The following is a 27318-nucleotide window of genomic DNA, read 5'->3' as shown; positions in this document are numbered from 1 at the left end:
GTTGGTTCACCACATGACTTGGCTTTAGAGATGATGCACAACAATCATTTCACAAGTCTACCCTTTGTACTTGAGCTCATACATAACTTGAAATGTCTGAAGAGCTCATCATCATAAGGAGCTCATTTCAGAATTAAGAATTTCGAGAAATAAATATTTTTCGCATCCCTATCAGCCTCATATCTGCTCTGATATATCTGACTCAGTGTGACATAATAAGGAAGTACTGTATGTATTTTGTAAGAAAGAACATCTGTGATCACAGTGAGGGAAGCATTGAAAGAAAGCTGTGGACTGAAAGCTTTAGTGATAACTCCGATAATAAAGAAATACAAATACATTCCTAGAATTACACATTTATTTGACTTTATCAACAAAATGTAATTTGAAGTTGGTGGTAGTGTTACACAATTGTTCTTTAACATTGATCAGGACCAAACTGGAGAAGACCATAGATACATTTCTTGAATGCCAATTATCAAAGCAGCAACCTTTATCCAGTTTATGTAAGGTCTGTTTGTTTGTTGTTATCATTGACCAACCAACTGTTGGCGATTGTGGCTAAGTGGCAGGGCCGTGGCAGGGCCGTCTTTCAATCAGAGGGTCGGCGGTTCTAACTCCGGCTCCGCTAGTCGCATGTTGATGTGTCCTTGAGCAAGACACTTAACCCCAAAATTGCTCTCGTAGTTGTGCCTACGGTGTAGAAATGTGATAGAATCTGAATTGTAAGTCGCTTTGGATAAAAGCGTCTGCTAAATGACTGTAATGTAATTATCAGCAAGATACTCATGTTACTCTGCAGGTCCAGTTGTTGATCTCGGCTCAGGATGTGGAGAACTACAAGCTGATCAAGGCGGATCTGGATCGTCTCCGAACTCTGGTGGAGAAATCTGAACTGTGGGTGGAGAAGAAGAACTCAGGTGGAGGCGACGGGAAGAAGGACAAGAAGGAGAAAGAACAGGTAGACAGCAAAAATGTCACTTTGTTTTTTCACCTTCAATTTCAGGATAGCCATTCATATTGAAAAAGGTAAAATAACTGTTTGAAAATTCCCCAATATGTGGTCAGCATTTTACAAGCTTTGTCAAAGAAATTAGTTGAAATTAGGATATTGATTATTCCTCTTACCTCAAGCTCCTTTTCCACATTAGTGTCCAGTTATTGTTTTAAAAGAAACGCTCACAAAAAAGCAAGCAATGTCATATACAGTATATAGCCCCCTTTACTTTATGTCATCCACTCACTGTATCATCACATGCTATTTTGTTCTTTAAAGATATATCACAAAGTGTTAATAGTTAGCTTCTAATTTGGGATTCAAAGCTAATATATATATCTATGGACATGATATGGTTTATGTTCCTGCCACAACTGATACGTATCTTTCCAAATGCCTAGAATTGGACACAGAATAAATCTTTTTATTAAGTACTTTACATCACAGTCATTTAGCAGATGCTTTTATCCAAAGCAACTTACAATTTAGATTCCATCACACCGTAGGCACAGCTACTGGAGCAATTTTGAGGTAAAGTGTCTTGCTCAAGGACACATCGACATGCGACTAGTGGAGCCAGAGCCAGGGATCAAACCACCGATCCTCTGGTTGAAGGACGGCCCTGCTCTCCACTTAGCCACAGTCGCCCACTACATGTGTGTTCAAGGAGGAAAGGGGGTTGAGGAGGCGGTGGAAGTGCAGTATCATCAGCATACGACTTTAGAGTGAAAGACAGTTCAGTGAGGGAGTTGAGTCAAATGAGAATTATTGTCTGAATCCTAAAGGCTTACTTTCTCTCAGAACTAACAGGTGTGCTGTCAATGTCTTAATGTCTTGATTACATTCCAAGCTGCTGTAAATAACTATATCACAACTAACAGTGTATAACCACTAACAAATGAACGAACTCAAAGTCACTACTTAAACCAGCACAAGAACCATTTCCTTGGTAGAAAACTAATATTATTGATAATCAGAATATCACTCATGAAACTAACTACAAAACAGAAACCAAACAAATGATTGTTTAACCTTGGTGGTTGGTAACGTTGGTGTGGGGCTTGCTGATGTCTCAGATGGTTGAGGTCCTGGGTTCAGATTTGGCTTGGGGTTTTTGTTGCATGTCACGCCTAAACTCTCTCTTTACTGTTCTGTTGTACACAATGCTCCAAACATGTCTTAAAAGTCCAGTGTGAAGGATTCAGTGGCATCTAGTGGTGAGGTTGCATATTGCAACTAACTGAATATCCCTCCGCTCACGCCTCCCTCTCCAAGTGTGTCGGTGAACTACGGTGGCCTTCAGGTAACAATAGAAAAAAACATGAAAGTCTCTCTTTAGACTCATTATTAAGTTTGTCCGTTCTGGGCTACAGTAGAAACATGGCGGTGCAACATGGTGGACTCTGAAGAGGACCTGCTCCCTATGTAGATATGAAGGACTTTTTCTCAGCTAATGAACACACAAAGGTTCTTAGTTTCAGGTGATTGTACACTGATGAAAACGCAGTCGATCATAAAAGCTCCTTTAATAGCACCATTTGATTATCAATCTTTTGGCTTGATCATTTGCTCTAGCCAGTCAGTAGTGAGACATTTATTTCTCCTGCCAACGTCATTTAGTCGACATGGAAGTTGTGGTCGTGGTTACTCAGAGCAGTGAACTTTATGTTTCTACTACCATCAAACCAGTTAACTTGAGCATTCTTATTTCTGTAAGTTGACTAATAACATTACATTACAGTCATTTAGCAGAGGCTTTTATCCAAAGCTACTTACAATTCAGATTCTATCACATTTCTACAGGCACAGCTACGGGAGCAATTTTGGGGTTAAGTGTCTTGCTCAAGGACACATCGACATGCGACTAGCGGAGCCGGAGCCGGGCCTGAAAGACGGCCCTGCTATCCACTTAGCCACAGTCTCCAACAACCTGCCCAATTGCAAACAATCTTATCCAGGGTTGGGTGACATTTTTCTGTTGCTATTTTTCACAGATGTTGCCCAGGTAGCTCCGTAGGAAAGTGACGTCCCCACTCTTAGTCCCGCCTAAAAAGCTCTTATAGGTTGATTGTTTTTCAAGACCTATTTGAATGACTTCATGTCCACATCTCCAACCCAAAAACCACAACAGCGTAGAAGTGTTTTGAATCGTAACACATACTTTATGGTAAATGGACTCGCTTTTCTAGTCTTCCGACCACTCAAAACGCTTTAATTCATACACTGATGGCAGGGCTACCATGGAAGATGCCAACTGCCCATCAGGATCTATCTAAGCATTCATACCCATTCATACACCGCAGGAACAGCCTACGGGAGGAATTTGGAGTTAAGTGTCTTGCCCAAGGACACATCAACATAGAGCCGGGGATCGAACCGCGGACCCTGTGATTGAATTCAAGTGTGTATAATTTAGTACCTAACCCAGAGAGAACTGCATATGCTGTCTTACCCTCTGCATCCTGCAGGGGGCATCAGAGGATGCGACGCCTAAGAAGGAGAAGCAGGAGAAGGGCAACGAGAACTACCAGAAAGTCAAAGAGGTGAGAACGCTCGTCCACCAGTGTTCCTTCAAGAGGTTACCCGCTTTTAGTTTCGTTGTTGTTTTGGCTTTCCTTCTGCATCGTGGTGTTTCTGTGGTGCATGTTCAACAGATCACCTGTCAATCAATCAATGTGGGCTGAGGTTTCCTTTGATGAAGTTGTTTATGTGGTGGTCCTGTCTTAGTCTTTTCAGAAACGGTGGCTTTCTCTGATCAGAACCATTTCATTTTGTTTCTCCTTCCTAATAGTCACTCTGAATAACAGCATTAGCCAAATGTCTCAATTATAAATGTAGTGGAAGATAAAAAGGAAATGTTCAAAATAAAAATATAAAATGTAATCAATCTTTGTACAATACTCACATTCCCACACAGTCTGTACACTGAAAGAGTTGCTGGTGTGTCTAATCATTCCTAAACTGTCTCTGAGGCAAAGCTGACTGCTCTGTAAGAAATAAAGAACAATCCAGTTGTCATTTTGTTTCAAATCACACCAAAGTTCAGCCAATCAAATAGTTTGTTTGCCTCTTCGTCTGATAGATTTGGGCTTCAATTGTTGCCACCATTCTAATGCCAACAACGCCATTGTGATCATACATTTCATATTTGTGTGGTTTATTTTTTTAAACACTTTTTAAGATTTAATAGTTGTGTGCAGTTTTTATGGATCACTTTTGTTGTAATAAAATGTAATAAGCAATCAGTAAGTAAATGTAGAAATGTTAGAATGTGTATAATGAAAGCAGATTTTAAACTGGTAAGTTGCTTTAAAATAATGTAGGTGTGGCTTCCAGCATCATTGCCTCAATTCACTTTTCATTTTATCTGAAGTTTGTTTTGTGAATTTGTTATGTATTAGCCAAAAAGTATGAATTCTGTATAATTTTGATTCAGGTTGATCAAATGAATCCACTTCTTTACAATTTAATTTTCTATTCCTTTTCCATTGTATCCAAGAATTTACGGCAGCAAAACAAACTTGTAGCAAATAAAAATACATTTTAACATTTGGAAACTGGACAAATATGGTTTTCAGTATGTTTAAAAACATAAAGAATAGGGGGCCTAACACAGAGCCCTGGGGAACCCCACAGAAGTAGTCTTGAGTAATTCTTTACATTAAAGTAATTTCCATAAACATATGTATAAGTAATGTTTGGGATTGTATTTGAACAGCTTCAAGAGAATAATAAGAGTTGGTCTTTATACTGTACATTTGACATAGCATTGCAGTAGACTTAGACATATTTGCTTTGACTAAACTGAAATATGATTTCCAGCATATTTTATTCTTAGTTATCTATTATCACGTCAAACCCATTGAAGGTATTTCAGACACTCTTATGTATAAGTGTACTCTGTGAATGAGAAGTTAAGTGGACAATAAATTGTACTTTTCTTAGCAGCTAGGGACTTTACTTGTTAAGGATAGAAAATGAAACAGCTTTCATGTTTCACGACAAACATATTATTTAGTTTCTTCTAATTGTGTCTCTTGTAATTGTGCACCACCTCCACCTGTCCACTGCCTGGTATCTCTGTAGATCCTGGAGAGGCTGAATAAGATGTGCAGCAGTGGAGTGTGGAAGAAGCAGCAGAGGCTGTTGAAGAACATGGGAGCGCATAAAGTCATGCTGGACCTGCTGCAGGTGTCATATGACCAGGTGAGACTGGTTCCCGCCACAATAAGAGCTTCTTAATTTGCAGGTGATGTCTCCACTCAGTACACACCGCCTCTCATAGTAAACACTATGAAACTCATCAGTATAAGACATAATATACGGCTGTACTGAATAGCTGGAAGCTTCATTCATAACTCTGACGTTTGAATTGTAAATCAACATTTCATGCTGCGGAGCTTGTTGGTTTCTTTCATGCTTATTCATTGTGTTTAAAGCCTGTATTACTGTATTACTGCACAGTTGCAGATGAAGATCAGGCTACATATTGTAATGAGTATTATTAGTATATAAATCAGATTCCATGGTGGCAGGATTGCTTCAGATTCTGTGATCTAAATATTTCCAATAACTCCAGAGTGTTGTAAAGTCCAAAGGTCATCATTTATGGAAAAAAGATTGATGTAATCATTTCCAAAATTCACAACAGGTTTTTATCCAACAACATATTCTGCTTTAATCCATAATTGTTGGTGTTTAGCCTTTTAAAAACAGTTGTTAAATGAACGTAAAGTCGATCGAGGAAATGCAGCATTGTGCAAAGGCTCTGGCTCGGGGGCCCCTGAGCCTTTGGGACCTTGGCCCTGTGATGGTTAGTTGGAGTTTCGAAAAAGCAGCTCAGCAAAGTTCAGTAAAAACACAAACGGACTCCTCTGAATACTAACCCCTTCGTCCTCTCTGTTTGTCTGCAGAGCGATGTGAAGATGCAGGAGATCATCAGGTACACTCATCTGTTCCTACAAAAGTTCTGCACGGGGAACCAGGAGAACCAGACTCTGCTGCACAAGAACCTAAACCTCTTCCTCAACCCGGGGGTACGCTGCTTTAAAAACGGATCAGTCCATTAGCAGAAGATTCACTAGTTACTACTTAAGTTCCAGCACTAACAGTGTCTTTTGTACAAGTGTGGCTCGGCTCACCAACATTTATTTGGGCAAGTCGACCAAATTTGAGACGTATGCTTCATCGGAAACACTAAAGTTAAAGTAAGTAGAATGCCAACAGAGTACGTTCTGGCCTGGAACTGTAATCTCCGGACCACCAACAGATGATTAGTCCATTAATGGGAAACAGTTTTAATATCGAGTCATTTATCAAGAAAAAAGGCAAACAAGTTTTGGCTCCAGTTTCTCAAATGTGGTGGTTTTCTGCTTTATATGATTGTAAATGTACTTTTGAACAATATATAATAACCTCTTATAGACAATACAATTCATCAATAACATGCAAATAATTGCCAAGAACTCCCATCCTCTGCTGGTTAACATTTAAAAGTTGTACATAAATATGATAAGAGTGGTCAGAGCTCTATTCTTGACATTTCACAAACTGAATGACTAAACGAGTTAACTGAGTAAATATGCACATGATTGACCAGAAGTGACATTAGTTGTTGCATGTTGAACTTTCCTCCTGCGTCTGTAGCTGCTGGAGGCGGAGACGGTGCAGCACATCTTCTGCAACAACTACCAGCTGTGCAGTGAGATCTCAGAGAGCGTCCTGCAGCACTTCATCCACTGCCTGGCCACGCACGGCCGCCACGTTCAGTACCTCAACTTCCTCCACACCATCATCAAAGCCGAGGGCAAGTACGTCAAGAAGTGTCAGGACATGATCATGACCGAGGTGAGGACGAGGACGAGACGCCCCGCTCTAGACACAATGCTTCAGTGTGTTCTGTGAGGTGATGTAACGCTGTTGTCTCTCTGTAGTTAACTAACGCAGGCGAGGACGTAGTCGTCTTCTACAACGACAAGGCCTCCTTCAACGTCATGTTGGAGCTGATGGCAGAGAGCAGGGAGGGGGTTGGAGAGAGCAGCCCGCTCAGGTAACCATCAGTGGAAGAAGTACACTGCAGTAAAAGTACTAGTACCACACTGTGAAGATACTCCACTACAAGTAAAAGTACTAAGTTTAAAAACGTAGATACATGCTGTTAGAGTAGTTCAAGTAAAAGTGTAAAATGTTTTACTATTCTATCTGATGGATTCATATTCCTGCTGCATTCATGTGTATGTTGCATGTTGTAACTCCTTTAACCTACATGAATGCATCATCAAGACGCTGTCCTGTGAGAACCACAGATCTCTTACACTGTACAAATGTTGTAAAAAGTACATTATTTACCTCTGAGATGTAGTGGAGAAGAAGTAGAAAGTTGTTGACCATGGAAATATCTAGGTAAAGTACAAGTACCTCAAATATGTGTTTAATTACACTACTGGAGTAAATGTACATATTTTGTACATTTACAGAAAATACATTTTCACACAATCATAACTCTGCATGTTTCTTTCTCTTCTCTGCAGGTACCACATCTCTCTGGTTGAGCTCCTAGCAGCCTGTGCTGAGGGCAAAAACGTTTACACAGAGATCAAATGTACGTCACTGTTGCCTCTGGAGGACGTGGTCAGAGTGGTGACCCATGAGGACTGCATCACTGAGGTACTGACCGTGTCATTATACATCTCATACGTATAGTTTATAAAGGAGTTTTATGTAAATACAGTCAGCCACTGCTACAGTGTTATCTACAGTGGTGGACGAAGTACTTAGATCTTTTACTTCAGTGTAGACATATTTTATTAAAAGCAAACGCTCTGCATTCTAAATGTTAGCTGGTAAAGGTGGAGCTCATTTTAATGACTTTATATACTGCTGTATTGTGACTTATCTTTTTTTGTTACACTCACAAAAGTCACAGTTTATGTTTTAAACCACTTTGATTAAACTAAAACCCACCCGTCTTTCCCTCTCTACCTGTCTGTCTTTCTACCTGTCTGTCTCTACCTGTCTGTCTCTCTACCTGTCTGTCTCTACCTGTCTGTCTCTACCTGTCTGTCTCTCTATCTGTCTGTCTCTATACCTGTCTCTCTCTCTACCTGTCTGTCTCTCTACCTGTCTGTCTCTCTACCTGTCTGTCTTTCTACCTGTCTGTCTTTCTACCTGTCTGTCTCTCTACCTGTCTGTCTTTCTACCTGTCTGTCTTTCTACCTGTCTGTCTCTCTACCTGTCTGTCTCTACCTGTCTGTCTCTCTACCTGTCTGTCTTTCTACCTGTCTGTCTTTCTACCTGTCTGTCTCTCTACCTGTCTGTCTTTCTACCTGTCTGTCTTTCTACCTGTCTGTCTTTCTACCTGTCTGTCTCTCTACCTGTCTGTCTCTACCTGTCTGTCTCTCTATCTGTCTGTCTCTATACCTGTCTGTCTCTCTATCTGTCTGTCTCTATACCTGTCTGTCTCTCTCTCTACCTGTCTGTCTCTCTGTCTCCAGGTGAAGGTGGCCTATGTGAACTTTGTGAATCACTGCTACGTTGACACAGAGGTGGAGATGAAGGAAATCTACACATCGAATCACATCTGGAAGCTGTTTGAGGACTTCACAGTGGACATGGCCAGGGTAACAGCACTGTACTGGTGACTATTATTAATGCAACCATGGAAATGTTGTCAAGTACAAAGTACTCAGTAAATACAGTAATACTGTTACTTCTCACATTTGAATCAGTTATTACTGGCCAGTGGTGGGCTAGGGCTAAGTGAGGGGCAGGGGCAAAAATATAAGAAGGGCACCAGCATGCAGAAAGTACTCCACTGGAAGGGCATCGTAGAGGGCCCTTCATCACGTTTTCTCCACTGGAGGAGGCCTGGAGAGTCCATGTTTGCTGTTTTTTTGGAATATGTGGCAACCCTGAATTCACCAGTGCTGTTGGTCTACACACAGCTGTTAATATGTTTCTCTGATTTCTTGTGTTTCCTTTGCAGGTTTGTAATAAACGAGAGAAACGTCTCTCTGATCCCATCCTGGAGAAATACATCATCAACGTGGTCTTTGACACCATCATCGCCTTCTTCAGCTCCCCTTTCTCTGAAAACAGCACGTCTCTGCAGGTGAGGATCTCGATGCACTTTGGTGACAAAACACCATTCAAATGTTACAATAACATCAGGTGGTCATCTTCGAGCCAGAGCAGAGGTTGAGTTTCAGGTTCTTCAAACTAAAAAATGAATATTTATTTCCAGCATTCATACATTTGTATATGAATGTAGCAAGAATAAATATAAATGACATTGGTACTTTCCACAAATGCTGCATAATTTGCTGTATCATTGATGTACCAACTTTACTATGAACAATCTTTACTACCTCGTCTTTAATAAAGTTGAGTTCAACCTCTTTTTAGGAAAATATTTAATTCACTTTTACCCAAACATGCAGAAGAAGTAAATATGGTATATTGTAGGAGCGTGGAAACAAACGAGTAGGCGAGTATTCCTTTTGGCTGCACACTTTGTGGCTGTTTATTTCCATCCAAAACACATCACTCACACTTACCTCCTTCTACCCTTAACCCCTCTTGTCACCAGCGTTACGCCCCTTCTCTTAAAGGGCACCCGTGAATTCGGTCCTTTAGTCCCCTACAGTATATCGTATATAGAAGAAATCCTATTCCATCACTGTTAAATTGGAGCTGCTTCATTGGGACTTGTTAAATAGAAATGTCACTTTGGGAGTAAAGTAGAGACACCAAATCTGTGGCAGTCAGTTGTGCTCAAACCCTTAAAAGCTGCAAGACTTTTGTTTACTGGTAAATAAGTGTGGTTGGTTTAGATTTCCATTTCTCTCTCTTTCTGTCAGACTCATCACACCATCATGACTCATCTGCTTCAGTCGTCTGTCCGACTGTTGGACTGTCCCTGGCTGCAGCAGCAGCATCGAGGACAAGTGGAGACCTGCATCAAGACCCTCGCTATGACCGGTAACACACTGTTCTGGCTCCAAGTAACTTACATAAGCACAAACCTGAGGTGCCTAACTTGAGTGTTTAAGTATTTCTACTTTTACTTAAGTAGAAGTTCTGAATACTTCTTCCTCCCACATCGATTGATTATTTCTCTTTCTAGCTCATAGAAAGAGATTCTTCTCTCTGTTACAATGACCTGGAGTTTTGTTATTGTCCTCCTTCAGCTAAGAGTCGATCCATCTCTCTTCCTCTGGACCTGGAGGCTCAGATCAGCACCATGTTGTCCAGTTCTGCTCTCAACTCTCTGTCCCGCTCCAACCCCAACTACAAATCCTCCTCCCGCTCCACCAGACCCATCGCTCCCAGCAACCCGTGGGACTACAAGAACATCATCGAGAAACTGCAGGTACACAAGACTCAACTCAGAAAGTACAAGTATGAAGACTAGCCCGGGAAACTTCCCACAGGTACAGAACTGATAGAAGTTGTGGGCCGGAATGTTCCAGCCTGAATATGATGGATAAGAAGTATAGAATGAGTCAAGAAGAAAATATGCAAATATGCCCATTTTATTGTTTTATTTAATATATTCAACCAGGAAGTCCTCATTGAGGTTAGCAATCTCTTTTTAAAGACAAATCACATCAAACAGATTACAGAACAAAATTATAAAGAAATGAATACAAATTCAAAAGAAATCTGATTAAAGACTTTATCATAGAAACAACTTCAAAACGAGCTGTTTAGAGCTGTTAAAGGTTTAGCATTAATATGCTATTTATTTATATGTTTGTAATGTATTGATATTGTTATTATATTTCATATCTTGTAAAAACGTATTGTCAATAATAATAATAATAATATTTATATATTAGACAAATCAAAGTTTGCCCAAATATGCCAGGAATCTGAGGTCTTGTCAGTTTCAGACCTCTGGTTCCATTATGTCGAGTTACCGTGAACATTATTGTGTGTGTGTGTGTGTGTGTGTGTGTGTGTGTGTGTGTGTGTGTGTGTGTGTGTGTTCCTCAGGACATCATCAACACTCTGGAGGAGCGTCTGAAGCCGCTGGTGAACGCTGAGCTGTCGGTGTTGGTGGACGTCCTCCACCAGCCGGAGCTGCTGTTCCTGGAGGGAACCGACGCCCGACAACGCTGCGAGTCCGGAGGATTCATCTCCAAGTAGGTCCAGGTTCTCAGAGTCCAAAGTCTACTGCAGCACTGACACACGGACACGGACATGGACAGAGGGATGATGGGAAAATCTGTTTGTGTTTGTAGGCTGATCCAGCACACCAAAGCGTTGATGAGTGCGGAGGAGAAGTTGTGTATCAAAGTTCTGAGAACTCTTCAGGAGATGCTGATCAGGACTCTGGACTTTGATGAAAAGGTCAACTAACCTACTAACCTACTAACTATTCTAAAGAAGAGAACTACAAGTACCATCCTGCTCAGAGACACCATGTGTAGATGTAGTAAATCTCTAGTCATATGAAAAGGGAGTTTGCCCAATTGTCTCATTTTTTATTAAACAAAAATGTTATAATAATTCATAACCATAAGATGTAAGATCATATAGGAGCTTCTAAACGTGGAATGATGGCTGTCAACTGTGACACGATGGAGGGTGAAGTGACCTGCTGTTGTGTCGTTTTAGGGAATTTCACTGCGGAAGGTTTTACTGCAGAACTACTTGTTTCCAAACAAGAAGAACAACCTGAAGAACGAGCTGGCTGACCTGGGAGCTTCAGGTACGCTGCTCTCACTCACACCTTCTGTCATCGGTAGCGTCACAGCGTGGCGTCAAGTTCCAACTAGACTACGGGTTGACCAGGCGGGATTAAATCCAACATGGTTTCTGCTGTGAAAGAATGTATCAGATGCTCTGAATGTGAAGTTAGAGAGAAGAAGGAACAAGACTTCATGAAAGCATCACTAATAGATTCAGAGTTAACTCATCTTCATTGTTTTACTCTTAACAAACATTGAGATGATAATCGATATTTCATAATTATTATTATTAGAGTTTGTAATTTAAAATAATGACGTTATAAATGATATATTGTATCATAGCTGATAATAACAAGTACATTCTGATCACATTAGTAAAGCAGTTATTAACAGCTTATTGTTGCACACAACAGTTTATATAATATATAAAGTATTTGTTAATGATTATCATATCATTGGTAAAACATCTATAAACATTTCATAGCTAGATGGACCAGAAACAAATGATAAGCCAATAACAAAGTATCTTATTCATGTTGATAGATGCTTTATAACGTAGTTATTAACAATGTAACGCAGTAATATCTGTCTAAATGTTTGTAGATGCAGTATTAATGAACCATCTAACAAAGTACTAACTAAATGAAATACAATGTAAACATTATTGTTTAATTCATTATCACTTCATTGTGTGTTAATAATTAAAGAACTATTAACTAAAGATCAATTAACTATCAATTGACCATTTATTAATGATGGTTATTATAACGTGTTATCCCCGACGATGTACTGTGAAGAACTCCGGGGACAATATGTCAGACCACATGTCCCGGTACAAAAGGTGGCAGTATGCACCTTATAATAAACAGGTTACAGCCTGCAATAATAGCAACAGAAGAAGAAGAAGTCATCCCAGACAGGAAGAGGAAGCAGAGGTCTGCTCACAGGTGGAACCTTCTTCTGTATTTCTGTCTGTTTGAGGTTAAACTTTGGTGCTTTAATGAGCTCTGAAGCTGAAGATCCTCTGATCAGATGGTGAGCTTCAGCAGGTCGTCTGTTTTCTTCACTCAAATGATGTCAATAACCTACCGACCAATGCCACCAACATGTTTCATACAAGACGTCAGGACTACTTTACATGCAGAGCTACAGAGGAACACGGAGGAGAACTAACAGTGATTCAACCGTCTGACAGACTGAGGAACAATAGAGTTATTTCATCTCTCATAACTGGACTAAAGCGTTTGAGCAGTCGAGCTCTCAGCCAAACCAAGATGCTGTCTGATTGATTCAGAAGTTAATAACAGGATCTGTGTTTCTCCTAAGACAGTAAATACGTTGTGATATGTAAATATGCAAATGAGGCATTATGTAAACGGTAACTTTTGGTGAATTAAGGAGAAATCTACAGACGTAAAGAGACAAAGTAGTAAAATTAATGTTTTCTTTCCACGAGTCTGAAAGAAGACGAGTTATGGAAGAGAAATAGAACAAAATGATGAGAACTATGTAATAGCTTGTCGCGTCTCGCCTTCATATCTTCAGCTTAAAACATATTTGATTTATTATTTGTGATCAGGCGTGGAGCAGGAGCGGGACTGGGCGGCGGTGGCTGCAGTTCAGTGTCGTCTGGACAGAGAAGGAGGAACCAAACTGTTCACCGATCTGGTCATGAGCTCCAAGAACGACAAGATCTTCCAGGAGTGCATCCAGCTGGCCATCTGTCTGCTGGAGGGAGGAAACACCGAGATACAGGTGGGTCACAACCGCAGGGAACCCGTAAAAACAAGAAGCGTTGAACATGAACTCTCAGATAGAAGCTGAAGCTCTGCGATGAACCCGGTGTTTAAACGTTCTCCTGCAGAACTCCTTCTACAAACTGATGATGGGAGACAACAAGTCAGAGAAGTTCTTCAAGGTTCTTCATGACCGGATGAAGGAAGCTCAGACGGATATCAAAGCTACCGTCTCTGTTAATGTTGGAGAGATGACGCACAAGGCCAACGAGAAGGACCTGGAGACCAGTGAGACTGCTTTTAGTTTCATTGTCGGCTTGTTGGCTTATTTTTTCATTGATAGTCGTTCTGTTGTCTCCTGTGATTCTGAGAGTTTCACTGTTAACGACATGTGTTAAAGCACTTGTTAACCTCACTGTTAAAGAGTGATATATTATTTGTAACTGCATTTTAACGTTTTAAGTCAAGAATTGCTGTTAAAATAAAAGATTTCTCTATTTTGAGAAGAAAAGTTGTAATATTTTGAGGAAAGTTAACATATTTCAAAAAATATTTGTTGCAATATGTTAACTTTTAATTAACAATTTTATGAAATATTATGACATCTTTTATTATTTCATCATTCTCCTTTTTCTCTTATTCTGGAATAATTTAAATACTTGTTTTTCCTAACAGCAACCCTGATATTGTATATAATAATAATAATGTAACGTTCTCAGCTCAGGTGTGTTGTTGTCTATTTGCATTTCTTTTGCCTCGTGAAATGTTTTATTTTGAAAAGCCTGAGAAACTAAATGTAGGATCCTTTTAGATATTTGAATCTGTTTATTGAATCTAATCTGAGTTCATGAGTTCCTAGACAGAGATCAGAGGTTAGAACCAGCTGAGAGTGATGCACACTTTGAACAGGTGGCTCTGCAGCATTAGTGCTTCCTGGGACAGGAAGTCATCCGTTGTTGGTCCAGGGCCAGTCCATCGCCCCGGTGACGGGCGCCTCTGCCATACCAGTCCAGCCAGTAGCAGAGGAGAGGGAGGTGGAGATGGAGATGGGACCAGCTGTGACCATCATGAAGCCGATCCTGAGGTTCCTCCAGCTGCTCTGTGAGAACCACAACCACGACCTACAGGTGAACAAATAACCATCACTGAGCCGGGGTTAACGAGAGATCGGCGTTCAGACGGATACCGGTCTCATGTGTGTTCAGTACGGGGCTGGAGTCAGGACATGGTTAGCTTAGCTTAGCATAGAGACAAGGAAAGACTGGAAACGTTTTGACACACAAACTGAAGAAATGTAAAAACGACAAGAACAAGAAATATCTCCCCATAATTCAGTTGGATTGTAGATGAATTTGGTCCATAAATGAAGCTGTAAAACACAAATAGAAGCTGAGCAGATAAAGTCAGTCAATCAGAAGAATAACACGCAGCCTTTTTGACTTTGCGTGTTTCCAGAACTTCCTGCGTTGCCAGAACAATAAGGCCAACTACAACCTGGTGTGTGAGACTCTTCAGTTCCTGGACATCATGTGTGGAAGCACCACCGGAGGCCTGGGCCTGCTGGGCCTCTACATCAACGAATCAAACGTCCACCTGATCACTCAGACCCTGGAGACCCTCACCGAGTACTGCCAGGGCCCCTGCCAGGAGAACCAGGTAGACCGGTTCATCATTATAGAAGCAGGGAGACTCACCATGAACATGGACGCTCAATCTCTTTGTGTGTGTGTTGCAGACGTGCATCGTGACCCACGAGTCCAACGGCATCGACATCATCACAGCGCTGATCCTGAATGACATCAGTCCTCTGTGTCGATATCGGATGGAGATGGTGCTCCAGCTGAAGGTACGCTGGCCCACGTGCACATACAGTGTTGGCTGTCTAAGGTAGCGAATGACCTGATGAATCCGTGAGGTCATACCGAGTGAAGTCAGAGCTTCATGTGTTAAAGCTGCATTCTCTCTAGTGTCCACCAGGGGGCGACTCCTCTGGTTGTATAGAAGTCTATGAGAAAATGACTCTACTTCTCTCTTGATTTATTACCTCAGTAAACATTGTAAACATGAGTTTATGGTCTCAATCTCTAGTTTCAAGTCTTCTTCAATACAGCATGATGTTCATTTAGTACATTATGGTCCATTTAGAGTCAAACAGACCATAAAGCAGGGGATGCTTTAGGGCGGGGCTACACGGTGATTGACAGGTCTCTACCAGAGACGTATACGGCGTCTCTACGTCACTCCTCCTCAGTCCTAATATGCATTAAACCAAGATGGTCCGCAGTCCACAAATGAATGGGTGACATCACGATGACTATGTCCACTTCTTATATATTGTCATACGCACGTGTTGACGGTGTTGGTTCTTTGTTCTTTGTCCGCCTGTTGTTTGATTTGCTGTTTTCTTCCCGGTTGCCAGGATAACGCTTCCAAGCTGCTGTTGGCTCTGATGGAGAGTCGTCATGACAGCGAGAACGCAGAGAGGATCCTGTTCAACCTCCGACCTCGAGAGCTGGTCAGATCCTCTCTAACAGATTTGAATTAAAGCGGTTGTTGGTGATGTGTGTTCAGATATAATGTACCTGTGTGTGTGTGTGTGTGTGTGTGTGTGTGTGTGTGCGTGTGTGTGTGTGTGTGTGTGTGTGTGTGTGTGTGCGCAGGTGGAGGTGATAAAGAAGGCCTACCAACAGGACAGTGAGTGTGAGGAGGGGGAGGTTTCTCCCCGCGAGGTGGGACACAACATCTACATCCTGGCTCAGCAGGTGACTAAACTCCTCATTGGCTGCCTGGATTCTTCTGTGCTCTCCTATTGGCCGACAGGAGATCCCACTCTCCTCTCAGTTAGTGTTTGTACTTCTGTGAATACGTTTTCACTCCTGTTTGTTTGTTTGTTTGTTTGCAGCTGGCCAGACACAACAAGGTCCTTCAGAACCTCCTGAAACCTCAAAAGAACAGTAAAGAGGGAGAGGAGGGAATCTCCTCCATGGTAAACTCTTCATCCATCCACCCACCTGTTCAATCATTCATCCATCCATCCCTCTAATCATTCATCCATCCATCCCTCTAATCATTCATCCATCCATCCATCTAATCATTCATCCATCCATCCCTCTAATCATTCATCCATCCATCCATCCTTACATCCATCCATCCTTACATCCATCCATCCTTACATCCATCCATTCGTCCGTCCATCCATCAATCCATCTATCCACCCATCCTTCTACCCATTCATTTATTCATTCATTCATCTATCCATCATTCATCCATCCATCCCTCCAACCATTCACCCGTTCATTCATCCCTCTATCATCATCACATCATGATTTTGTTTGTGTTTTTCTGTCTTCAGTTGAACAACCTGAACAACCGTCCTCTGTCCCAGATGTTGAAGTCCTCAGCTCCAGCTGCTGTAGTGGAACAAGACCCACTGGAGTACTACGACCTGCTCACCTCACAGATAGAGGTACTACTACTACTACTGCTGCTGCTAATACTTCTTCAATTCAACTGTGTTGTCCTTGTACTTACAGAACAGGCTTGCTGTTCCTAAATAGTGCAATCTGATACGTATAGTTGACTGGAGAACTCAAGCAAAGTCCAAATATATAAATCAAGAAGCTCTAGTTAGCTATGAGTCTCGGGTTGGATAAATTTGAGGTCGTTTAAGTTCTATCCGATTGACACTGTGTCGATATTTGGGTTGAACATAACTTCACCGGTGCTGTTCTTTATGAGTTGTAGGATCATATGAGTTCATACTTCTTTCTACTCCTTTTTATTCATGTAGTTTATAGGAATCTCTATTTAGACATGTTGCTAAATGTTTACTATTCCTTGTATTTATTTCTGTTGTTGTTGTTTTTTTACTTATTTGTTAAATGTTGGAAATAAATAAAAAGATCAAATTTAAGAAAAAATTCAAAAGTGGGAAAAAAGTAGAAGTTATGAGCAAAATTATTTTAAGAGGCAGAACAAATAGTTTACACTGTAAAAGGTATACATTACTGTACCGCTGGAGTACTACTACTGTTAGCTTCTATACGCTGTAATAAGTAGTAATAAGTAGTAATGGGTAGTAATAGGGAGTAATGGGTAGTAGTGGGTAGTAATGGGTAGTAATGGGTAGTAATGGGTAGTAATAGGTATTAATAGGCAGTAATGGGTAGTAATGGGTAATAATGGGCAGTAATAGGTATTAATAGGTAGTAATGGGTAGTAATGGGCAGTAATGGGTAGTAATAAGTAGTAATGGGTAGTAATAGGTAGTAATAGGTAGTAATAGGCAGTAATGGGTAGTAATAAGTAGTAATAGGTAGTAATGGGTAGTAATAGGTAGTAATAGGCAGTAATGGGTAGTAATGGGTAGTAATAAGTAGTAATAGGTAGTAATGGGTAGTAATAGGCAGTAATGGGTAGTAATGGGTAGTAATGGGTAGTAATGGGTAGTAATAGGCAGTAATGGGTAGTAATGGGTAGTAATAAGTAGTAATGGGTAGTAATGGGTAGTAATGGGTAGTAATAGGTAGTAATAGGCAGTAATAGGTAGTAATAGGTAGTAATAGGCAGTAATAGGTAGTAATAGGTAGTAATAAGTAGTAATAAGTACTGGCTCTGTGTGATCCAGCTGTTATGATGTAACATCTGTCCGTCTCCAGATCGTGCGTGACGACCGCAGCATGGAGCAGATCGTGTTTCCTGTTCATCCCATCTGTGAGTTTCTGACCGAGGAGTCGAAAACCAGAGTGTTCAACACCACGGAGCAGGACGAGCAGGGGTCCAAAGTCACGCACTTCTTCGAACAGACCTCCTTCCTGCACGGAGAGATGGAGTGGCAGAAGAAGCTGAGGAGTGAGTACACACACATACACACACACACACACACACACACACACACACACCTTTATGTTTGGAGTTTTTTTTAAAAGGTGAATTTTTTTTATATGACCAGTAAACACAACTGGTGTGTCCATAAAATGAATGTTTAAAGCTGGAGTCACTATGATCTGACTTTACAGTGTGTGTGTGTGTGTGTGTGTGTGTGTGTGTGTGTGTGTGTGTGTGTGTGTGTGCGTGTGTGCGTGTGTGCGTGTGTGTGCGTGTGTGTGTGCGTGTGTGTGTGTGTGTGTTGCAGGTATGCCGGTGTTGTACTGGTTCTCCGGGAGGATGTCTTTGTGGGGAACCATCTCCTTCAACCTCGCCGTCTTCATCAACCTCATCATCGCTTTCTTCTACCCCTACGATTCAGGACAAGGTACTGCCATCAAATACTATTAGTACTACTGCTACTGAGAGTACTGCTACTTCTGTCAGGGTTGGCACAAACATTCCTTTTTGCAAAGTAAACTTTTACATTTAAATGAATGATACTTATGTCCTGATATTAGCTCGTTTTTAATAAGAAATAATAAAGTATTTGTTTTTAATGGTTGACTTCATTAAAACAGAAGTTCCTGCCACTGTAAATAATTTAATTTTAATCAGAATTTAGCTCAAATAAAGAGAATTCAAATACAAAGTTCAGTTTTCAAGTTTAGGATGCAATCTGTTAAACATCTTGTTATTGTGTCGAGTAATTATTTATTATTGCAGTTTTCATCTTTTCATCTTCAGTAAATATGCATATTTATAACCTGACAATAAAAATGTTAATGTTGATGAAATACACATTTTATAACATTTTAACAATGGAAGCCATTGACTATCATACAAAGAAGACTCGGTGGTCTATAGACTAAAGAGTGAAGAGTCCTGATGGTGTTACAGCATGAATGTGATCGTGAGTCTGTTACACTGTGACAGATGTTCTGTTACTGCAGTAGAACTAGTAGTACTACTACCACTGTTGGTACTAAATGCAGTACAGTCTGGACCATCACTGCTCATAGTAACTTTGTCCCCCCCCAGTGGGAGCGATCGATGACTCCCTGTTGCTGATGCTCTTCTGGATCCTGATGGGTCTCTCGGTGTTGGGCTTGTTCTCTCAGCGTGGCCTGCAGCCTCTCACCATCGCTCTAATCCTCCGCTCCATCTACCACCTCGGCATCGGAAACACGCTCATCCTGCTGGGATCACTCAACGTGAGTCACACTACATTACCCATCAGCCACCTGGGACGACGAGGCCCACTCATACTGGTGGGGAGTAATATGTACCTCTGAGATGTAGTACAGTATAAAGTACAATATGTACCTCTGAGATGTAGTACAGTATAAAGTACAACATGTATCTCTGAGATGTAGTACAGTATAAAGTACAACATGTACCTCTGAGATGTAGTACAGTATAAAGTACAATATGTACCTCTGAGATGTAGTACAGTATAAAGTACAACATGTACCTCTGAGATGTAGTACAGTATAAAGTACAACATGTACCTCTGAGATGTAGTACAGTATAAAGTACTATATGTACCTCTGAGATGTAGTACAGTATAAAGTACAACATGTATCTCTGAGATGTAGTACAGTATAAAGTACAACATGTACCTCTGAGATGTAGTACAGTATAAAGTACTATATGTACCTCTGAGATGTAGTACAGTATAAAGTACAACATGTATCTCTGAGATGTAGTACAGTATAAAGTACAATATGTACCTCTGAGATGGAGTACAGTATAAAGTAGTTTGTAGTTTTACAATTTAGACTATAATTTGCACTTCAAGCCATTTTATATTATTTATTAACTTAGTGAATAAAAACAAAGTTTACAGCTGATATTTATTATTTATTATCAGATATTGCTGCTTTTCTTCTTCTCTTGTCTGTTAAACGCTGCGCTCTCTTGTCCTCCAGCTGATCAATAAGGTGGTGTTTGTGGTGAGCTTTGTGGGAAACAACGGGACCTTTATTATGGGATACAGAGCCATGGTGATGGACGTGGAGTTCCTGTACCACCTGGCCTACGTCCTCACCTCCACGCTGGGACTGTTCGTCCACGAGCTCTTCTACAGCATCCTGGTAAACCTCACCCATCTCACCCGTCTCACCCGCCTCCCTCCCTCTCTGTCTCACCCGTCTCTCACCTGCATCCTCCCTGTCTCACCCGTCTCTCTCTCTGTCTCACCCGTCTCCCTCTCTGTCTCACCTGTCTCCCTCTCTGTCTCACCCATCTCTCTCTCTGTCTCACCCGTCTCTCTCTCTGTCTCACCTGTCTCTCACCTGCCTCCCTCCCTCTCTCCCTCACCCATCTCCCTCTCTGTCTCACCCGTCTCTCTCTCTGTCTCACCCGTCTCCCTCTCTGTCTCACCTGTCTCTCACCCACCTCCCTCCCTCTCTCCCTCACCCATCTCCCTCTCTGTCTCACCCGTCTCTCTCTCTGTCTCACCCCTCTCCCTCTCTGTCTCACCCCTCTCCCTCTCTGTCTCACCTGTCCCTCTCTGTCTCACCCGTCTCTCTCTCTGTCTCACCCGTCTCCCTCTCTGTCTCACCTGTCTCTCACCCACCTCCCTCCCTCTCTCCCTCACCCATCTCCCTCTCTGTCTCACCCGTCTCCCTCTCTGTCTCACCCCTCTCCCTCTCTGTCTCACCTGTCCCTCTCTGTCTCACCCGTCTCTCTCTCTGTCTCACCCGTGTCCCTCTCTGTCTCACCCGTCTCTCTCTCTGTCTCACCTGTCTCTCACCTGTCTCCCTCTCTGTCTCACCCGTCTCCCTCTCTGTCTCACCTGTCTCTCACCTGCCTCCTCCCTGTCTCACCCGTCTCTCTCTCTGTCTCACCCGTCTCCCTCTCTGTCTCACCTGTCTCTCACCTGCCTCCTCCCTGTCTCACCCGTCTCTCTCTCTGTCTCACCCGTCTCCCTCTCTGTCTCACCTGTCTCTCACCTGCCTCCTCCCTGTCTCACCCGTCTCTCTCTCTGTCTCACCCATCTCCCTCTCTGTCTCACCCGTCTCTCTCTCTGTCTCACCCATCTCCCTCTCTGTCTCACCCCTCTCCCTCTCTGTCTCACCCGTGTCCCTCTCTGTCTCACCCGTGTCCCTCTCTGTCTCACCTGTCTCTCACCCATCTCCCTCTCTGTCTCACCCGTCTCTCTCTCTGTCTCACCCGTCTCTCTCTCTGTCTCACCCATCTCCCTCTCTGTCTCACCCGTCTCTCTCTCTGTCTCACCCGTGTCCCTCTCTGTCTCACCCGTCTCCCTCTCTGTCTCACCCATCTCCCTCTCTGTCTCACCCATGTCCCTCTCTGTCTCACCTGTCTCTCACCCATCTCCCTCTCTGTCTCACCCATGTCCCTCTCTGTCTCACCTGTCTCTCTCTCTGTCTCACCCATCTCCCTCTCTGTCTCACCCATCTCCCTCTCTGTCTCACCCATCTCTCTCTCTGTCTCACCCGTGTCCCTCTCTGTCTCACCCGTCTCCCTCTCTGTCTCACCCGTCTCCCTCTCTGTCTCACCCATCTCCCTCTCTGTCTCACCCATCTCCCTCTCTGTCTCACCTGTCTCTCTCTCTGTCTCACCCATCTCCCTCTCTGTCTCACCCGTGTCCCTCTCTGTCTCACCCGTCTCCCTCTCTGTCTCACCCGTGTCCCTCTCTGTCTCACCCGTCTCCCTCTCTGTCTCACCCATCTCCCTCTCTGTCTCACCCATCTCCCTCTCTGTCTCACCCATCTCTCTCTCTGTCTCACCCGTCTCTCTCTCTGTCTCACCCGTCTCCCTCTCTGTCTCACCCATCTCCCTCTCTGTCTCACCCATGTCCCTCTCTGTCTCACCTGTCTCTCACCCATCTCCCTCTCTGTCTCACCCATGTCCCTCTCTGTCTCACCTGTCTCTCTCTCTGTCTCACCCATCTCCCTCTCTGTCTCACCCATCTCCCTCTCTGTCTCACCCATCTCCCTCTCTGTCTCACCCATCTCCCTCTCTGTCTCACCCCTCTCCCTCTCTGTCTCACCCATCTCCCTCTCTGTCTCACCCATCTCCCTCTCTGTCTCACCCGTCTCTCTCTCTGTCTCACCCATCTCCCTCTCTGTCTCACCCGTCTCTCTCTCTGTCTCACCCGTCTCCCTCTCTGTCTCACCCATCTCCCTCTCTGTCTCACCCATGTCCCTCTCTGTCTCACCTGTCTCTCACCCATCTCCCTCTCTGTCTCACCTGTCTCTCTCTCTGTCTCACCCGTGTCCCTCTCTGTTTCACCCGTCTCTCTCTCTGTCTCACCCATCTCTCTCTCTGTCTCACCCGTCTCCCTCTCTGTCTCACCCGTCTCCCTCTCACCCATCTCCCTCTCTGTCTCACCCCTCTCCCTCTCTGTCTCACCCGTGTCCCTCTCTGTCTCACCTGTCTTCTCACCCACCTCCCTCCCCCTCTATCTCACCCGTCCCTCACCCGTCCCTCACCCGTCTCCCTCTCTGTCTCACCCGTGTCCCTCTGTGTCTCAGCTGTTCGACCTGATCTACCGGGAGGAGACTCTGTTTAACGTGATAAAGAGCGTGACCCGTAACGGCCGCTCCATCCTGCTGACGGCGCTGCTCGCTCTCATCCTCGTGTACCTGTTCTCCATCGTGGGCTTCCTCTGCCTGAAGGAGGACTTCATCATGGAGGTCGACCCGCTGGCGCAGATCGCTGCAGGTCTCTTTACGTTCCACCAGTTCACATCAAAACGTTCCTTCTTTTTTGGACGTCTGGCATCGTTGTTCGTTTGTCTAAACTGTTGTAATAATAATTGTAATATTTCTTCCGTTGATCAGAACACAGTTCAGTCTTTATGTCTGTGGCAAACAAACAATCAGCAGAAACAGTCAAGAACAACACGATCAGAACAATGAAGTGATGTCATTACATATTTAAGTTTACTTGCTATTGATATAAAAAGTTGTTAATAAAAACATTTTGGTTAATTTGAGTCTGAAGAACTGAAGCTAAAGATGTAATAGTGCTAATTAAGGCGTTATAACTGATCTATAATGTGTGTAATAAAGGACTTATTAACAATAAACCTTTTATCATCAGCTTAAACTAATGAGGACGGTTTGATATTAGAAATACATCATTCAAATGCCGTCAGTAATAATCTAAAAATACACATATAATGTATAGTTCTGTGCAATAAGTACTTCTACCTTTCGGTTTTGCATTTTTACTGATAATACTAATGAGAGAGAAAATAGTTCCTACATTACAGTCATTCAGCAGACGCTTTTATCCAAAGCGACTTACAATTCAGATTTTATCACAGATTTCTACACCGTAGGCACAACTACGAGAGCAATTTTTGGGGTTAAGTGTCTTGCTCAAGGACACATCGACATGCAACTAGCAGAGCCGGAGCCGGGGATTGAACCACCGACCCTCTGATTGAAAGACGGCCCTGCTATCCACTTAGCCACAGTCGCCCTAGTTTCCTACAGGAAACTCCTCACAGGACGTTCTGTAGATGTTCTCAGGAACCGGGTCAGGACTTCTGTAAAGGATGTTTTTGGGCTTTTAGACGGCAGACATTTCTAAACTATGAAACTCCACCAGAACAGTCTAGAGTCTCATAAACAGCTCTACAGGTAAGAGGACACTATGTAGTTGTTATTCTGGGGGTGAACCGTCGCTTTAACCGTTTTAAGTGTCCTTGAGCAAAAAACACTGGTTGTGTGTGTGTGTGTGTCAATAACGGAGTGTGTGTGTGTGTGTTGCTCAGCTCCTCAGCAGAGTGAAGCCTCTCAGGATTTCCTAAAGTCGTGTTCTACAGACGGAGTGAGCTGCACCGCGGAGACGGACGCCGTCAGCGTCCCCGAGGACAAAGGTGAGAGTCCCTTTCTAAAAGCAGACGTTCAGGTTTTCATTAAAACGCAGTGACGTCATCGCCCCGACAGTGACGACTTGTGTTTGTGTGATAATAAAGTACCTATCTAATCTAATCTAATGTAATGTAACCTAACGTAACGTACCGTAACCTAACCTAACGTACCATACCGTAACCTAACGTAACGTACCATACCGTAACCTAACGTAACGTAACGTAATCTTTCAGACGAGCCGAGTTCGGAGCGAGCGTGCGACACGCTGCTGATGTGCATCGTCACCGTGCTGAACCACGGCCTGAGGAACGGAGGAGGAGTCGGAGACGTTCTACGGAAACCGTCCAAGAACGTAAAGAACACTTTTATTTCCTCTACCTGAACACACACACAGCATCCATCCGTCTACACAGTACTTCTATTCAAGTACAGTACTTCACTTTGCTACTCAATACTTCTACATTTACTTAATTTATTTAATGAGTAATAAGTACTTTTACTTCTTGGTTCTTCGAGTGCATTTTGAACTGATAATACTGATGAACTTCTACTTGAGTACATCTTTAAATGCAGGACTTTTACTTCAGTTACATTTCTTCTTTAAAGGAGCAGCTTGTAGCACCTGCTCCAGACAGACAGGGGGCAGCATTTCATTCCACGACTGAGTTCATACGATCATCCATCGTCAGATATTATGAAAAAAAACAGAAATTTGCAAAAACAAAAACGATGCCACATTTCACGCGGTTGAGCCAAAAGTTGTCACCATAAGGAAAACTTCCTTCGGCGCTACAGCGCTTTGGTTTACTCGCCTTATTATATCTTTGTTGTGTCAGTGCCATAAAAGTATAATATCGCTTTGCCAGATCACACACACTGTACCTTTAAATGTGTGTGTGTGTGTGTGTGTGTGTGTGTGTGTGTGTAGGAGCCCTTGTTTGCGGCCCGTGTGGTTTACGACCTGCTGTTCTACTTCATCGTCATCATCATCGTCCTCAACCTGATCTTCGGCGTCATCATCGACACGTTTGCCGACCTGAGGAGCGAGAAGCAGAAGAAAGAAGAAGTCCTGAAGACGACGTGTTTCATCTGCGGTGGGTGGAAACAGAGAGTCACGTGTTCGGATCCTTGAGCTCATCGTACACTTCTTCTGCAGAGATGTGAGCGTGAGTTCTTGTGCTGCAGGTCTGGAGAGAGACAAGTTCGACAACAAGACGGTGTCGTTCGAGGAGCACATCAAACTGGAGCACAACATCTGGAACTACCTGTACTTCATCGTTCTGGTGCGCGAGAAGAACAAGACGGACTACACGGGACCGGAGAGCTACGTGGCTCACATGATCAAAGTAAAGCAGCTGCTGTCCAATAGGAACGCTGGAGACGGAGCATGTGATCCGGGGCTCTAAACACGGACTCTTCTTCTTCTTCTTGTTTCAGAACAACAACCTGGACTGGTTTCCGCGGATGCAGGCGATGTCTCTGGTGGTAACAGACGGAGACGGGGAGCAGAACGAGATGAGGATGTTACAGGACAAACTGGCAGCGACGATGAAGGTGGTGATGACGCTGACGACTCAGCTGACTGAGCTGAAAGAGCAGGTAACACACACACACACACACACACACACACACACACACACACACACACACACACACACACACACACACACACACACACACACACACACACACACACACACACACATACACACACGTGTTGGGCCGGTGTGAACATCTTTCGTTGGCTTTAGATCCAGAATGTTGCCATGTTGGCATAGTTTTAGTTTTCTTTCGGACACACTCTGCTGTAAACAAGCCCCTCCCACCTTTCCTGACATGTGACCTCCCTCCCGCTCTCTGTACTTCCTGTGTTGCTGTAGATGACCGAGCAGAGGAAGAGGAGGCAGAGGATGGGATTCGTTGACGTCCAGGCGGGAGCGAGCGCCGCGCTGCCTCCGAGCGCCGCGGGAGGAAACCACCAGATGTACAAAACATAGAGAGAGACGGAGGATCTTCAGACGGTTCCACACAAGATGCAGCTCTGTGAAGAACACAGAGGAGAACATCCTCAGATGGTTCTCATAAAGAAAACACTAGAATGTCGTTTAAACATATGTTCCTCACTAACAACACATCTTCTGTTCGCTTGTACTTTGTAATGTGTGGATGTGAGTCAGATCTGCATCGTTGATGGATAGAGCGACACCATCACTGTATAGGAGTTCGGTTCATCCTTTGAGTTCATTTAAAGTGTTAAGACCTGAGCGTGCACAATAAAGACACTTTGTTCAAAAACATCTATTGTTTCAGATCAGAAAAGTGCTGAAAATATGCAATTATGTTACAACACATTATTTTGATACTTACAAATTACCAAAAATCTGCACCAATATTGAGCTAGATGCTCAAACTTGCAGTTGAAATATTACAGAAAGAGAAGTGTGAGAAGAAGAAAGTTCTGATCTAAATAGTTTTCTCCTCAGAACAGGTGGAACGTTGTAGTTGTGATACTAATCTGGGCCACTAGAGGCTGAAGTGCACAACCCCCCCACGCTCTACAGGACTAAACCATTCATGTTCACCTCCAGGAGAGTTCTATATTATCTGAGTCCTCTTCACGCCATAGGTTAGTGCTCTTCAGCCTCTAGTGGCCCAACTGACTATTACAACACCAACACTTTAGACTCCGCCCACAAGATGGAGCATCAGATACACCAAACCCCAAAACTGGCTAAACAAACTTTTTTATATCTATAAATAGGATTGAAGGATCCCAGACCTCCTGGTTGGAGGGATGAATATTCAGTGTCACAGAACAATGTGAAAAACTCAATTTCATCATTTTAAGGAAATGTAAACGGAGACGCAGCGTTTGTTTGCCGATGACAGAAACATCTATTTCAGTAATATCTTTGTTTTACACTTAAAGTGAGTTGAACCCAGTTAAGTTTTTTTAAAATTGTAAATCTGGGGTATTGTGGTTCTAAAGTGATCTTTATTATTATGGTTTATAGTGATGTATTTATGTGTTAACACTGTAACTAGCTCAGTACGGACACTGGATCATAAATACTACTTTATCTCTTCAGCATCAACAGACGGGTTCACACTGAGTGGAGGAGGACGGTGTGATGAAGACATCTTCATAAATAAAGTGTTCACTGAAGAACAAA

At 42.9% G+C, this 27318-nt stretch overlaps 1 protein-coding gene across 1 annotated transcript in view; it reads left to right on the top strand.

Moving 5' to 3' along the window:
• The window catches only part of itpr3 (inositol 1,4,5-trisphosphate receptor, type 3), a 55658-nt gene extending 28340 nt beyond the window's left edge, over nt 1-27318 (top strand). Inside the window, exons 26-59 of the mRNA XM_076102016.1 lie at nt 803-961; nt 3466-3540; nt 5084-5203; nt 5911-6033; nt 6644-6844; nt 6931-7046; nt 7528-7663; nt 8491-8616; nt 8982-9107; nt 9856-9976; nt 10186-10367; nt 10994-11142; nt 11242-11350; nt 11618-11711; nt 13271-13446; nt 13556-13715; nt 14337-14554; nt 14883-15083; nt 15163-15273; nt 15847-15942; nt 16088-16189; nt 16330-16413; nt 16780-16893; nt 18086-18278; nt 18562-18681; nt 19335-19507; nt 20225-20389; nt 22796-22985; nt 24046-24150; nt 24379-24497; nt 25074-25239; nt 25331-25491; nt 25583-25744; nt 26026-27318. Of these exons, the coding sequence (XP_075958131.1) occupies nt 803-961; nt 3466-3540; nt 5084-5203; nt 5911-6033; nt 6644-6844; nt 6931-7046; nt 7528-7663; nt 8491-8616; nt 8982-9107; nt 9856-9976; nt 10186-10367; nt 10994-11142; nt 11242-11350; nt 11618-11711; nt 13271-13446; nt 13556-13715; nt 14337-14554; nt 14883-15083; nt 15163-15273; nt 15847-15942; nt 16088-16189; nt 16330-16413; nt 16780-16893; nt 18086-18278; nt 18562-18681; nt 19335-19507; nt 20225-20389; nt 22796-22985; nt 24046-24150; nt 24379-24497; nt 25074-25239; nt 25331-25491; nt 25583-25744; nt 26026-26142 (4770 nt within the window). The 3' untranslated portion in view covers nt 26143-27318. The remainder of the gene's footprint in view (nt 1-802; nt 962-3465; nt 3541-5083; nt 5204-5910; nt 6034-6643; nt 6845-6930; nt 7047-7527; nt 7664-8490; nt 8617-8981; nt 9108-9855; nt 9977-10185; nt 10368-10993; nt 11143-11241; nt 11351-11617; nt 11712-13270; nt 13447-13555; nt 13716-14336; nt 14555-14882; nt 15084-15162; nt 15274-15846; nt 15943-16087; nt 16190-16329; nt 16414-16779; nt 16894-18085; nt 18279-18561; nt 18682-19334; nt 19508-20224; nt 20390-22795; nt 22986-24045; nt 24151-24378; nt 24498-25073; nt 25240-25330; nt 25492-25582; nt 25745-26025) is intronic.

This window comes from Anarhichas minor, unplaced genomic scaffold (assembly GCF_050575085.1).
Source record: "Anarhichas minor isolate MPS153535 unplaced genomic scaffold, ASM5057508v1 ptg000003l, whole genome shotgun sequence".
Lineage (NCBI taxonomy): Eukaryota > Metazoa > Chordata > Actinopteri > Perciformes > Anarhichadidae > Anarhichas > Anarhichas minor.
This window is presented reverse-complemented; position numbering and strand designations above follow the sequence as displayed.